We start from the raw sequence: 16,161 nt of genomic DNA on the forward strand, positions 1-16,161 counted from the left end.
TGTGTGTGTGGGGGTAAGTGTGTGTGTCTGTAAGTGACTGAGTAAACTTAGGTGATCGTGTTTGCACTCTAGGCTGGGTGAATGCCTGCGTCGAGCAATGAGAGCACAGAAAATGGGAGCCACCAGTGTCCGACTGGAGGGGGGGTGGCACCTCCTTTATCAGCAACATTTCTCTGGGCCCTTTTTTCCAGCTGGCTGGGTCCAGTTTGTATGGCCTAGCTGGAACCCTTTCAATTCTGTCCCACTTGTCCCCGTGCTGGACTCCCTGCTCCAGGATTGCCTGCCACCCCATGAATACCAAGCAGGCATACACACACATACGTACAAACACACACGAAATACAAGCTGGGTCTCTCTCTGCATAGTTGCATTAGATCAGTCTTTAAGCCTGGCAACCGACCCTCCTCTGTCGGATCGTGCACGTGTGTATACAGTAAGTGTTGCATTTGGATGCGTGTGTTTAATGCGAGTGTTTAATTTAGACCATTCAGGCTCTGCGATGTTCCTTCACAACTTTTAAAAAGGACCACACCAGTGGTTTTGCATGTTTAAGCCAATTAACTGCAAATTACTTGCATTTTATGTTACTGCCAACTGTTTTCCACTAGAATTGCTGTACATTAATAACATTAAATGCGTTTTTCCACCTTCCAGGCAGACATTTGATGCGGTTCATTCTGGTACAATATGACCTTTTATTTACAGGGAGTATTAAAACCTTCTTGACAAAGATAATCTGCCACAGGGATCAAAGTTACTTTCTTGCTGCATGCTGATTGCTGCACTTTTACGTGGGAAATTCCTGATCTTAAGTGAAGCTGTGATAACAAAAATGCAAGACTTGGCTTGCAGTCAGTTTTCAGGAAACTATCCACTGGATAGATTAAATAATCTAATAAATAATAATCTTTCAATTTCGATTATTGAAATCAAAAGCAAGATCGGCAATTCTCCCAGTACTTTTTTCTCTCCACCACCACCGACTTGCACATGTCTTTCGTGTGAACACTTCAAAGATCACGCCGCATAGCTGCCAAATTATCTCTGGAGTCTGTGTTAGTGTCAGGAGGAGAAATAATCTGGCACTTTTGTGTATTGTCCAGTCAGTTTCTTCAAGTGTTGCCCAAATTGAATCAAATTGATTCAGAGAATTGCGACACCCCTAATAAACTAACAATAATATTGGTGATGGCAATAAAGTGTTATCCGTCTTAGCTAAGTAATGAAGTGAGAAGCCATCCCTGGAGACAAAACAAATCAAATATAAAAAACTAAATGAAATGGCCATGGATTCTGAATGTGGACATCACTTAAATATCGATTCTGAAAAATACAGAGTTCTGCAAAATAATAGACAAATATACAGCATGTTTTGGAAGACGTGTGGCAGTAATGTACAGTGTAAGGCAGATAAGCATTACTGCACAGTGTAGTACACAACTGTGATTACTGTTTTCAGTAATAAATACGACGATAATAATAAGGGATTACAACTACAAACTCATTAATGACATTACAGTTAGGGACTGCTTGTTCGTTTGCCAGGAGTTTGATGGAGGGATGATAGAGGAGGGATGTATTGTGTGTCTGTGCATTCAGTGGAGACACTGATCTGGAGCTGATAGCTTGGTGCAGAGGTTTAGGTGGGTGGAGGCAGCTAGCGTCTGCCAAAGGAATGGAAATACAAGGGCTGAAACATGCAGAACTAACTGCTATGATCCTTTAAGTAAAACTGGCCAGCAAACTTTTTCTTCACTAGGTCACCACAGTTATCACACTGGAGGACTGCAACTATACAATAAGTCAAATGAAATAGCCAAGCCGGAGTTTAATCCACTAACAGCTTGCACATTATGGCTTCTATAGTGTCGTCTTACATTTCCAGCGCAGTTCTGGGAACAGTTCCAGTATAGACTTGTCCACAAGTGGTCCCATTAAAGATATTAGGGAACAACTGCTCCCTACATAACCCTGTCGACATTTGAAACATTGTTCTTCCCTTCTCCGGTCTCACATTCAACACATCTACATCACAGCAAGCCATTGTCTAGCCGAGTAACTCAAGGTGTTGACAGGATATGAATCATAAAAACTCATATCTGTAACCCATCACAGCTGAGATGGAGAGAGATGAGGATAAGAGAGACGCAGACTGAGAGAACAGACTATTCCCACAAATCGGTGAAGTCAAGTACAGCCGCCTACTCAGTAGCGATGGCCAGTAAAGGTGGTGGAGGCAGGATGTCAGGAACTCTTCAGCTCATGCCCCCAGGTCACACATTTATAAGTGTTATAGATTAATTCAAAACCATTCAATCTACTCACACTGCATCAAGAACCTGAAATGTAGAGGAGAGAGGGAGAAGCAATGGGGACTGGCATGCTAGTGAGAATTAGTTACGATTCTTTTGATGATGTACATAAATCTCTCAGGTCAGGTACTGTTTAAAATGAGAAGATTTATGAGAAGTATTAATTGACAAAGCTGATTTAAAATATTATTGACATGCAAACAGAACTACTACTCATTGTATCACATCCGATGTGTCCAGGGAGCCCACACCTACTCAAAAAACAAATTCAAGGACTTATCAAAGTCTTTCCAGGCTCCATTCCCTCAAATTCGAGGACCCAACACAGCACAGTTTGGACGAGGATCAAGGTTAATTACTGTTATAAAAACTGAGAATTTTTATAATTAGAACAAGAATGATTTACATTAGTTCACAGACAGCAGTTAAAAACAGAGAGAGACCTGAATGTGTGAACACTTCTCAACTGTGTTGTGTTACAGCGATGACAACTGGAGACAGCAGAACATTGCCTATTTCCTTATATTTAGTAAAAATTAAAAAAAGAGAAAAATCTATACATGCAGGCACTTTCAATGATCTGTGTGTATTTTACACATTTTCAAGGCCTTGGTTTTTCTTCCTTCAAATTCATAAACTTTCAAGGATTTCAAGGAACTGTGGGAAACCTGTGTGTTATATGTATGACTCTGATGAAGGAATATGTGTAAGATGAGGAGACAATTAAAGAGATTTGATCTCTAGTTTTAAAGTCAAAGTACATTGTTTTAAATTCAAAAATAAAACCTAATTGCCAATTCCAGACATTTTGTGTTATATTCGGTTTAGCCTAACTACAACGCTTGTTGTGAACATAAGAATACAAATACAAATCCAAGATAAATTGTTAAACAAAAGCACCGTTTTGCTGATTTAACTACAGCAATCAGTTTATACAACTGTCTGGCAGTCGATCATGTCTTCATGTTGTGAACATCCCAATGTAAAACTGCATTTAACAAAACACAGTCAATGAGGAATGTATAATATTCCTATACAGTCTGAACCTAAACAACAATGGTGATTTTTAGTTGCCTTTTCAATCTGTCGATTTAGACCTTCTCTAGCCTCAGCTCAGTATGCCTTTCTTTGGAGGAGGCTGAACTCTTTGTTTTAGTATAAACATTATTTTTCTCTGAATAGTTCCAACACTGTGCCAACATTAATGCTGTGTGCAGGGTGCTTTGTTGCATCGGTGGAAAAAATAGCTCATAACCCATGAGCAGCCTGCAAAAGCTTTCCAATCAATACACTGAACATTGCCAAGGTATACGTATAACACAAAGATGTTAAACAAAAAGGTTTGGAGGCTTTCGCATGTCCCATTAAAGCTGCTGCTGATGTAGTGTGTACTCACCGTGGCTGTGATGAGTGGACCGTGGAGCTGTGCGTAGAGTAAGGCCTCGTTGACGTGCCCCCTGACCCCCAGCAGGGCTAGTTCCAGGCTATGGTGCCCAGCCATGGCGTGGATTAGTTGCTCCAACAGGCTGGTATACCTCCTCCAAGGCTGATCCAGCTCGGACACGCTGGCCAAGCAGCCTCGCATTACATTCAGACAGTAGCCCACACAGGGCTTGATCAGTGTATAGCCGCTGCAGTGGGAGCAGTACACCATCTTCACCAGGCCCTTCACACACTCTTTGCTCAGACTGGCATGTTCTGTGGCGTTCATCACCTCCAGACCCTCCTCCAGGGCCAGGCCCAGTTGTCGCCCGGCTCCCAGAGCCCCAGCCAGCTCTTGGGCCATGACGGCTGGATGAGGTCCAAAAGGGTTGACATCTTGCCTGATCATACGGAGACAGTCACCCATTTCATTTCCCATCATCATGCTGCCGTCAATGCCTGGATTGATGAGCCTCGTGTAGGCAAGTGGGAAGAGGTTGTTAAAAAATTGGTGAACCGAAGCCTCCACGGAGACGTTGGCCCCACGGAGGTAGAGGGAGAGCGAGGAGAAGAGTTGGTTAACATGGGGTAGGGCATGGCGGGATAGGGATGTGTAGGTTCCCTCCAACAGAGAACTCAGGTGGCCCTGAGAGAAGGATAGAAGGTACTGGAACATGTCTGCAAGGAGAGCAAAAAAGAAACAGAGATAAGAGGTGGAAGTAAAAACAAGGGCATATGAAATTTTATATGAGAGAAAATCATTGATGACATAATCTACAAGCTCTACAAGGTATTCTAAATGCAATCTCGTATCCAAACCCTGGCTCCTAACCAGCTAAGCTTGGCTTGTGTGTATTGGGTTGAGAAACCAGTGTCGAGTTTCTCTATAATGCGGTTGGATATCATTGTGAATGAAGTCATCACCCCAATAACTACGTCTTAAGCAGACAGTCTGTCTCTCTCTTGACAGACAGAGACAGAGAGACAGGGGTAGAAATAGAGAGAACTGATCAGCATCCTGATATGAACAGCAACCACAATCAGTTTCAATTTTCGGTGACATATACCGTATATTCCAGATTCTACAGTGGTGTTTGACGTGACACCAGCCTCACACACACGCACACACACACACACACACATACAGTACACACACTTATGAACAGTTGCGTCATCAAGTTCTTATGTCATTTCCTGGTGAGAAAGTCAAGCTGTAAAACAATCAATGATGTCAGTGCAGAGGCTGATTAGTGCCAATGAAGTGCCACTTCTTGCTAAGCAAAGTACAGTTAGAGAGCGGAGAGAAGCAGGGTGACAGAAGGTCGGCGAGGGGAAGGAAAGCACTTTAAAAATAAGAAAAAAGAGCTCGACTCTCTTCCTCGTTCTTTTTTTCTTCAATATGCCCCATCTCTATTTCAGTGCTCACTGACATTGTTTAATGTTGAACAAGTATGTTGTAGTATACAGTAACTACAAAGAATAAAATGTAAATATTAGTAAAGTCAAAGATCCGCTGAAAAAATTTTCATTACCATACATCAGTTCACTTCTACCATTCAGTGTGTGTGTGTGTGTGTGTGTGTGTGTGTGTGTGTGCGTGTTGCGAGTGTGTGTGTGTGTGTTGCGGGTGTGTGTTTGTGTATGCGTGTCCTGGACACAACACTCTCCTCTGGGGTGTGATGTCAGCTTAAAAGCATGCCAGGACATGAAGGAGCAGTAGCAACTGTACAGAAATTGAGACAGGAGACGGAGGGTGCCAACATACCCACACCCCCACCACTATACCATACACACACGTGTATACAAACATACACTACACACATACATAAAAAAAACAACTAATAAGGCCACAGTTTAAGACAATTCTGCATATGGTACTGACCACTAACCAAATGTTATTAATCATTACTAAGTACCGTGGGCTTAAACTTTTAAAAATGTGTTTGCTTGATTTAAACACATGTTCATTAATAAGGAAACCTTCTTAACAATGAATCTATTTCACTACAGGGATTGTTACCAAATGAGTATGTGTGTGTTTGTGTGTGTGCCTGTGTGTGTCCAGCCCCTCCCAGCTCACAGACAGAAGGATAACAACAGTTATGTCCTCCTCAACAGCTGCACTAATATGACCGCCGTCTGTGACACACGGGGACTCCCCACTGGCCAGTAAAAGGCACAACTCATTTATAACGCATCAGAAAACACCGTCATCATGATCGGAGCTACCTCAGCCCACAGTACATTTAAAGTTGCAGCCTATTGGGCTGTGTGACTTGCGTGTGACAGAAATAAAGCAGACAGACATGACAAGTAATGGTCTGTTAGGGATTATTACTGTAAAGCGAGGGGTGACAAGCTGGAGTCTGAAAGCAGTCAGGGAGACCTCCAGAGATGTCTGGCTCCAGACAGAAGAAGAGGAGCAACTAAATGAGAAATGCAAAAAGAATGGCAATGAGCAAAAAATGCATTAGATTGGCAGAGAGGTTGCGAAGCTACAGTTTCAGTTCCACTTCACTGTCTCCTATAAGCCTGTGGGGCTGCAGAGCTGGTGCCAGTGTGAGGTCTGCCTGCTCGCCTGCCAGTCAGGCCACAAGGCTCAATAGCCACAAGAAATTTACACCACAAGATGTACCCACAGGCTTAGGTCACATTGCATTACATAATGTTATTATAAAATTATCATGCTCAGAAATACCATGGTCTAATCTGACTCTCTGTGAGGCGTGGAGGGGAAAACTCGACTCGTCTACATAACAAGAAAATCAAGTTTTCTCATGAAGGCGAGAGGTGAAATTTTTTAATATTCTGTTTTCTCAAGAGCACCATGACTGGATGCACATCTTTCAAAGGGTTTATGACAGGATCATTAAATCCTTAAGACATTCCGTACTTGTTAAAGAAGCTTATTCTCCTTTTGCCAAAAGAGTGACACAGGGAGAGAACACGAAAGAGGAAAAAAAGGGAAGAGAGTGGGTGACCGCCAGGAAAAATGGAATAAAAAGAAGCAACTAGACTTTTGAACAAGGAAAAACAACTACTGTACAAGTGGACTCCACCTTGTGAACATGCTCTGACATCTGGATTCATTTGGCCCCTGGGTCCGGAGCACTTCCCCGTCTCTCCATGGCTGTAACTTCAAACATGTCCCTCTCTGAATGTACACAAGAGGGGCAGGAGTCCACCTTTCTTCCTCTCCACACTCCCTCTCACAAACAAAAAAGCTGGGATCCCATGATTCATTCATTTTCAGCATCACTTATTTTCTGGTCTCCATCAAGTTCTCTCCCACGCTCAAATGGATCCTGTTTTTCATTCTGCGATAAATCAAGTGCAATCGTTGTGGGTTTCTCTGTTCTTTCCAGAACTGGGAAACAGGGTGATAGCAAAAAAACAAGAAACCAGCAGCTTTTTAAGTCCTAACTACCACTGCATGATAGTCAAATGAGTTTGATTGTTCTGTCTGACCACTGTGTCTGAATCTGGATTTGACCACACTCCATTCAGACAGACAGTCGTGGGTGGCTACCATTACCATGTCACAGTCTCACATCAGAAAGACTTTTGGGAAATGAAGTCTGTCTGGAGCGAGGCTTTTTTGCATGAAGCAATTATCTTTAATTTCCACGGAAGTTCAAAATTCAAAACACATAATTGTCAAGCTAACTATATAGGAATAAATGAACAGGCATGCTTTGTCTGTTGCCCTTTGGGGATAATCTGACGTGCACTCTTCTCAGGATAAACAAGGCATTAAATGGATAAAAACGCGGCATTGGCAAAGCATAGGGGGCCTCTGTACTGGAATGGTCTAACACAGTATGTATTTATGTCTCTGGAATGGGAGATTATACTATCTTGTTCCACCAATGCCGTGCCATGGCCATTCTCTGAGATCACTGGGTTTAAATCATCCATCCATCTATACATCCATTTTCTTCCATTAATCTGGAGTCAGATTACGGTGGCAACAGGCTGAGCAAGGTATTTCTTTTTATTTATTTTCTGTTGGCCTTTCATGGCTTTGTTCGATAGGACAGCTTGAGAGATGACAGGAAATGGGATGAGATTTTATTACCTTTATTTAAAGAGGACAGTGCACATCAATGAACGTAACCGTAAAAGTGCCAGTGTTAGCCAGAGGCTAATTTCCAACTGTAGTCCTCTGGCAAGATGTTAAAATCCATTTAAATATACAATGACACAAGGGACATGAAAACACTACTGAGAACAAAAACAACAGATAGACAGTAATACACACAAAGAAACAAACAAAGAAATCGAACAAAAAAAAAAAAAACGAACAAAACTTAGCACAACTCTTGTTGGAGTTGTGCTACAACGAATTGAGAAACACAACGAAACCAAAGACATACAATATAAGCAATGGAGATTAAGCAGATGGAGCAAATGGCCGCAGGTCGGACTCAAACCCTGGGGTGCTGCAGCGGGGACACAGCCTCTGGACAATGGGACGCGCTCTACCAACTGAGCCACTGTGGCGGCCCTGGAAAGGTATTTCATACGTCCCTCTCACTAGCCAAGTTCCTCCAAGGGATCCCAGGCCAGATGAGATATATAATATCTCTCGCAAATTCTGGGTCAACTCTGGGGTCTCTTCCCAGTTGGGTGTGTCCGGAAAACCTCCAAAGGAAGGAGCCCAAGAGGCATCCCAATAAGATGCCCGAACCACCTCAACTGGCTGCTTTTAATGCAAAGGAGTAGCATCTCTAATCTGAGCTCCCTACCGACGTCCTCTACACTCCTCACGCTATCTCTCAGGCTGAGCCCAGCCAGGAGGAAATTGATTTTGGTTGTTTGTGCCTGCAATCTTGTTCTTTCGGTCACTAACCAAAGCTCATGACCATAGCTGAGGGTTGAATGCAGACGGACTGGTCAACGGTCTTGTTCAATGCCTGCATTACTGCTCAATCTCAAGCTCCATTTTACCCTCACTCGTGAACAAGATCTCAAGATTACTTGAACTCCTTCACTTGGGGCCACAATTCACTCCCATCCCAGAGGGAGCAATCCACCATTTTCCAGCAGAGAACTATAGCCTCAGATTTGGAGGTCCGCTTCACACTGCAAACCGCCGCAGTGCGTGGGTGTAAAAAGCTATTTCTACTTTACATTCTGCATGGAAACCCAGTGTTTTACTGGCACAATTAAAGCTTAAATCGCACCATTGTGAAGCTGCCGCAATAATCCAGTCAAAACATGCACAGTGGCAGCTCTATTTTACCAAGTCAAAACTATAGTTCTCCTAATTCCTAAGCCACTTTTAGACAGAGAAAGATGCATGTGTGCGCAGTCTAACTCAGGAGTAGCGTCACAATTTGGTCTTAAGGCCAAAGATCAAAACAGGACAATGCAGCGCCAGAGAGCCATAACAGGAGAACATGGTTTATACAAGAGCTGGACAAACTGGTTATATTGTATGACCAGTAGTATTAGAAGTTATTGTAGTAGTTATTAGTTATTAGTTAATAACTATATAAAGCCCCTGACTTTAGTGACTCCCAGTGGTGGTATTTAAAAAAAAACTGTGGCAGACAACGATGCACTTTGATTTAATAACATGAAAGTGAGAAAGTCTCCTGAACTTGACGAAGCATTTCCTGAAGTTTAAGTCTGCAGCATTTATGAAATCCCAGGTCATAATTTCCTAGAATTCTCAAACTCAATTACAAACAACAAAATCCTGGAAATGTAATTTGTTCCATTAGGTAACAGTACCACTGTTTTCAGATGTGGCTTTTGCTCTAAATGATGCATCAGGTTTTTATTGTGCAGTGCACTTTAGCCTTTGCTTGTTAATAATTAAAATAATTTTTCGATAAGAATTTGTAAACATAAAATGTACACAGTGTCAGACGATTGGAGGACCGTAAAAACACAGCGTTGAAAAATACACTGTAAGGAAAATTAAAGCTTCCTAATTTCACATGTGTATGCAAATATTTTGATTCAACAAATAGAAAGTTGATAATGTGTGGCCCTGCAGCTTTTCCCATTATAAACCAGTTGTATAGCCTCGGGTTGAAGGGTTTATGCTTCTAAATGAGAGTGCATCTTTTATTAAGTGCAAGTATGAGTGCAAGTGTGTCTGTATTTTTAAGTACGTGCATGTAGGCCTGTAGAGGAGGGTGTGCATGTGCGCGTATTCCAGCGCGTGCTTGAAGATGCGGTAATATTGTGATAATGAGGTAGGAGACACTGTTCTCATACCATGGAGCTGTGGGCCCGTCCTATCTTGGCAATCAGTCCCGACTGGACCTGACCAACCGTCTTCTCAGGGAAATATTTTAATCCTACCATGGGTTTGGGTTTCATACAGGTCACCACACAGATATATGACATAGTGACACATGTGTAGATTACATATCCTTGTTTTAATTAGTAGAAATACTGTATACAGAATAGGGCCATCTCCCACTCAGCACTGGTCATCTTAGGTTACACGGGAGAGGTGCAATGTCATACAATCTCCCAGCCCCTAACCTTTCAGCAAACTGTTTAATGGTAATAAACTATTAATACGTCAATGAATCAATCTGTTGATTCATCATACTTGTGTGGCAAAATCACATGTCTAAAGTCTAAAGTGGGAGCATGACTCATCTGTCAGACAACACGCGCAGACATGCTGTTCGTGCAAATTTGACCTGCACAAACTGGGGCGCTGCACTCCTGGCTAAGTCACTGTGACTCCACACACCCCTAGAAAACCCACATACGCAATCACAAATGTCTGCGCACCAATCTCAGCAAACCCTGGCCCCAAATCCTAATATGCTTGTCTTGTCCTATCAGGGGGCTAACAGGTGGGATAATGAGCTTGAGAGGGAGGACAGGAGGAGGTGGTGGTGGGAGAGAAGGAGGTGGAGGGTGGGGGTGAGCTCCCCATCTCTCCATCAGCATTCCGGTAATTAAAAAGGCAGCCAAGCTATATCAAAACTCTGAAACATAAACAATTCCACAGATGCCAGGGGCATTCGGGGTGCACTGAGCTATAATGTGATGGGGGTGGGGGGTGGGGATCACTGCTCTCTGCTCTGGCCAAAGCAGGGAAACATGATCGAAGGCAGGGGAATGAGCAGACGAGAGAAGGACGGGGACAGAGGAGACAGAGCGTGGGGGCAGTGGGTGAGGGGCAGAGGGAAGGGTTGTTCAAATGGCTAATACCATAAAGGGGAGATGTGGAAGGCCAGCCTGAGGGCAGACTGTTGACAGGCTGATGGACAGCACCTCTGGTCCTAAGCATTAAGGGGGCCACAGGCCTATAGAGACCCCCCATTTGTCTTATGTTTATTGGTATATAAATCGCAGTGTCTCTTTTGATTTAGTGTAGCAGTGAAGAGCAGCACAGTGTCATATACAAAAAGCATTTGCATTCATTGATATCTGCCAGTGCCTGTTACACAGGGAGGAATAACCACTGACACTTGAATACAGCACCAGGAGCATTACTGCAAATACAGCACGTAGGTTCATATCCTTTTAACATCCTACTGCTTTGATCTTCAGACTGTAGCAAAGTAATGTCCATCCGAGAAAAGGCACAAATACATGAAAGAGCAAATTATAAGAAAAAGTCATTTCCATGCAAAAGCTTTTCAGCTGCCAGTAGCTTATTGCTTTGCAGACGGCAACATTAAGAGGCAAATCTAATAGAATGGAGGCATTTTCTCCCAAATCTGGCTATGTTAATGACAGTCTGGGTTTTTGTGATAAACAAAACACAAAAAAAAAACGTCATGCTAATAAGTTGTTATATAAATGGAAACTGATGATGACTAGAGACGGCCAGAGAAAGAGACCGGACTCCAGTTTTTCGTTAGAAAGGAAAGAAGGAAACATTTAGGCTAACATGAGATTAACATGAAACAGACCCTCGGACCGACTCTGAGGTGTGAAAGGAATCCAAGATGAAAGGGAGTCTAATGAAGAATTTTCCACGTTTTGTTAGCAGGTGTGGCCCCTGTTTTCATTTTTCAGCTTTAATATGAATTGAGCATAGAGGGTCACTTATGCGTTGTTTCAATTACGGGCCAAAACTACTCTTTGATTAGGTCTAAACCCTTATGCTCATGCCATTAAAAATAACAAAAAAAATCCTCCGATCCATTTTGTGGGCTGAAGTAAATCAATGGAAAATACAAAATAATCAAGATAAATGTCTTAAAATATTTGTGAAGGACAAATTCCATCATATTCCTCAAACCAAGTGAAGTATTAAGAGTTTGCCGGAGATAGACTACGTTGCGGTTGAGTTAAGAGCAGACGCATGTAAACCCAATGTTCATTTTGGCAACCAGAACAGCAGACATCATAATCCATCATGGATACAACAGGACACGGCTGGGTAGGGTCAGAACAACAATTTTTTTTTGTCTATCCATCTCTCCCATTTATTGTACCTCCTCCTCTGGAATACAATGGATGAATGACTGGAGGATCAGCGAATAAAGCTCACCGTGGGGACTCCTTAATGGTGCGCTAGGAGCCATAGAGGCGAGGAGGAAAAAGCAGAGGAAGCAGAGGAGTGTCTAACACAGGGCGTAATGAGGAAAGTGAGTTGACGTGAATGGGGGGAGTGATGAAGTGAGGTGGTGGTGAAAGATGGGAGGAGGACAGCCAACTCCATCATACTTTGGGCAGAGGTAACAGTGTGAGTCACAACGTAGAGCCATGTACATCATGATGCTCATCCACTTATGCATTAAAAGCACATATTAAGCACACACCCTGATCTCCCACAGGCATCAGATGGAAGCGGCTCTCCCTTTCTGACATGCGAGTCTGGCCAATTTGTGATGTTCCTTGCTCCCTCACGCTATGTCTTCTCCCAGGATGACTTTATTTTGGTTAAAGTCCACCATCCTGTCTCGTGACAACATCTACCTTTTGATAGATGTGTGAGAATTTCTCAGTCTTTAAGTCTGTTAATTTTGCTGGTTAGCAGACATTTGCTGAAAAAAGACTCGACTGTCAGCTGTTATTCGTGGACATGTGTGCAGATCTATATCTCAAGTTTATGCACACACACGCACAGACATTTTACGGCTTGTGGGATCAGTCTGGGAAGCACGGGTGCAGCAGAGACAGACAGTACACAGGAAAAGGCTAGGCTGGACCAATCAGCAGCAGTGGAGTACAAATCCCATCAGCCAGACAGACAGATTGTGTTCCAGAAAAGCCAAATTCTCTTGGACAGAGAACAAGCCCCGGGAGATGCGACTTTGTCTGATTACCAGGAGAACTTCCTGGACATCAAGCTTATTGTGCTCATATGATAGTAGTGAGACTGATGGAGCTTAGTCTACAACATGAGTGTTTGTTCAGGCTAGCTGGAAGGCAGTGTCAGAAACAGTAAAGTAGTATCAGAAAAGCATTCCATGAGAGAAAGGGATTGTGTTGGCGAGAAATAAAGGGGTATTTATCTCAGATTCATTTCATGGCTAGTATGTCAAATTATGGCTGAGGAGACTGGCAGCAGGCTAATCTACACAGACCTCATATTTGCTTAGGCATTGGCTGTAATATTGGGAAGCATGGATGGGTGGTAAAGAAGACCAGGGCACTTGGGGAGCAGAAAAACAATGATGAAGTAAAATGAAAGGAAACTTTTGGGGTGAAGAAGAAGAATTTTGTGTTTATGGTTTGATTCTGTGGAGCGCACTCTTGGCAGCGGGGTTATCTGAGAAATGGGTTCCCTGCAGCGCACATGCCAGCAAGCAAGCAGTTGGCATGGTGCCCACCTAGACACAGCACGCTCTTGCTGACAGAGCGTGGACCACAGATGGAGAGAGACACCCAGGAAGAGAGAGGGAGAGTTGTCAGTACACGGTAGATCTACAGAGCAAAACCTGTTGATTCAACAACCCTTAAAGGCAGACCACAATATACACACACCTCTGATAGAACCACGTTCAAACACACCTGTGCACACTTTCACTGAAACTTTGCTTTAACCATCCGCCCTCCCTCCTTCTCATTTTTCTCCTCTCACTTTCTAGGCCCAACTCCCCTACTCCTCTGGGCTCTCGCACATTCATGCCGAGGTGAGAGGGGCAGATGAAAAGCAGAGGTAATTAGGGAAGCTTTTGAGTGTGACTTTATGACTGCGAGAGGCTTTGAGCTTTTCCCCTCTCTCCTCCCTCCCTCCCTTTGTTCTTTCCCTCTTTTCCCAAGCGAGCCTGAGTCCTGCTTACTCCGAGGGAAACGCATCCTGCCCTTATGTGTCATGTCTACACAGGAGACTAGGAAGGCGTAGCTAAAACACAAACATGCTTACAACACACACACATACATACACACACACACAGACTCACAATGAATACGCAATGTATTCACTCCACTATTAGGTCCATAAACACGTCTCCCCTCCGCCCTGTATGATTAAATGAGACGTGTAGGGATGGATTCCGGATATCCTCCCTAATTTGAGCATGAGCTCATGGTGCAGTGCAATGTCATCCTGTGTCCAAGCATCAGCCTCTAGAGCAATAACCCTGTCGGTCAAAACATCTGCAGAGAAAAATACACGCAGACATGAAGTGAGAGGAAAAAAAATATGATGTGAGAGAGTACAGGCTAAAAAGATCACAGGCAAAATGTCTGAGAGAACTTCCAGACAAATGCAGAGCGATTGCAATATAGATAGGAGGACTAGTGCCTGATGAAAGAATGGAGATAGGACACAACAGCCAAGTGATTCATCATTCCTATCACTTGCACACGCACTTCTAGACATGCAGTCACACATGCCCTCATTTATAACACATAAATCATCGCTATTTCATAAAAAAGAAAGTTCCCTTTACATGGGCTGTGTTGTGCAAGCCACCCAGGACGATTCTCACAGTCAAAGTGAAGAACACAAAGGAATTTTAATAGCGGTTTCATCTGGGGTGGCTTCTAAACAATAAGGCTTTAAGCTTGATATCCTTGTCAGTCTGTCTGGGTGTGAAGGGGAAATGTGAAACATTGGGGGGGTGGGGGTGCAAAAAGCAAATACTGTCTAGCGTCTCCAAGCAGGCAATCAAACTCCTAAGGGGGCAAAGAGACAATTACAGTAGGGTGAAATCAGCCACCTGTGAAAGCCTGGCGAGACAAACAGTTGCAGGGGGAGACGCACTAACAAACCATGCAGCCAGTGTTTCTCACTTCTCCGAGTCCTCCTAAGCCCCTTTCACACATGCAGTCTATCCCTGTGTTGTTCACAAACATTTGTCATGTGGGTCATGTGCGAATGGGAGCAGGGATTGATATTACATCAATTTCACCTGGGGGGTCAATAAAGTATTTCTGATTCAGGGAAATCTGCACCACCAATTGCCCACCACAAGACCTAATGACATTTCAGGGAAAAGGCTTGCATAATCGTTTTATGAATGAAAGCAGTGATATTGCAAGAACAAGCACTTAAAGGGTTATGTCATCTTAAAAAACACGCTTTCACAAGGAGCGAACAAACTTCTCACAGACTCTGCGGAGACGTACTCAAATCAGCATGGATCACAAAAACCATTACTTGTGTACATGTACTTGAATACTGAAAACATTACATCTTCTGTTGCGTACAAGGACATGACTTTTGATGAGTTGAATGGCGGCTGGCATCCATAAGGATTGCATTACCGCCATCTGCTGGATTGGTCCCTTGCCCGATCTTTTCCGACATTGCCGTGAAATTTGTGAAAAGGCTCAATATTGAAATGTTCCTGAAGGTAGCTACATGTGTGAAAGTCACTAGTGGTGCCTGATCTGCGGGAAACTGTTACTCTGCATTCTGCCATTAACTTCAGAGGCCCTCAGGTTTCCCTTTGCCTCAGGTCGGGGATTTGATCATTTTGTCTCTTGCAAACACTCGTACACGCGTACGCTATCTCCCAGGACAGCGGGGTCTGGAGAGTTCCTGGATGATGAGACAAGGATCAGCTAATTATGTCGCCTCAATGAGGAAAGGCACCGTCCTTGCCATGGCCTCTTTCTCTCTGCCGTCTCGCTCTCGCTGTCGCGCTTTCTCAAATGAACTCCTTGTCCCTTCCTTGAAGGGCACCTAAAGTTTTAAATGCAATGTACTTTCATTGATGATAGAAAGCTATCTAGGCCAGGAGAATACATTTCTCTGAAAAGTATTTGTCAAGTCCTGTGAGGAGAACTTGAGCCCTGAGATGGTCATGCTGACTTGCATGGGTGGTAAATATTGTACATGCTCGCATGTCTTTAGTACACATCTATGCACATGCACACACACACACACACACACACACACACACACACACACACACACACACACACACACAATGATTAAGATTCATATGTACAAAATGCTCAAACATTAACATTACACACACACACACACACACACACAAACACAGATGTCATGGCCTTTAACTGTGGGCCACGTCGCCCTCAT

At 43.4% G+C, this 16,161-nt stretch overlaps 1 protein-coding gene across 7 annotated transcripts in view; it reads right to left on the bottom strand.

Annotated features, from left to right (window-relative positions):
* The window catches only part of gpc5c (glypican 5c), a 105,435-nt gene that overhangs the window by 72,347 nt on the left and 16,927 nt on the right, over positions 1-16,161 (bottom strand). For all 7 annotated transcript variants that reach the window (XM_084370142.1, XM_084370140.1, XM_084370143.1 and 4 more), the window contains one exon: positions 3,709-4,412. In XM_084370142.1, the coding sequence (XP_084226268.1) occupies positions 3,709-4,412 (704 nt within the window). The remainder of the gene's footprint in view (positions 1-3,708; positions 4,413-16,161) is intronic.

Source organism: Pagrus pagrus (genome assembly GCF_965226575.1).
Source record: "Pagrus pagrus genome assembly, chromosome: 12".
Lineage (NCBI taxonomy): Eukaryota > Metazoa > Chordata > Actinopteri > Spariformes > Sparidae > Pagrus > Pagrus pagrus.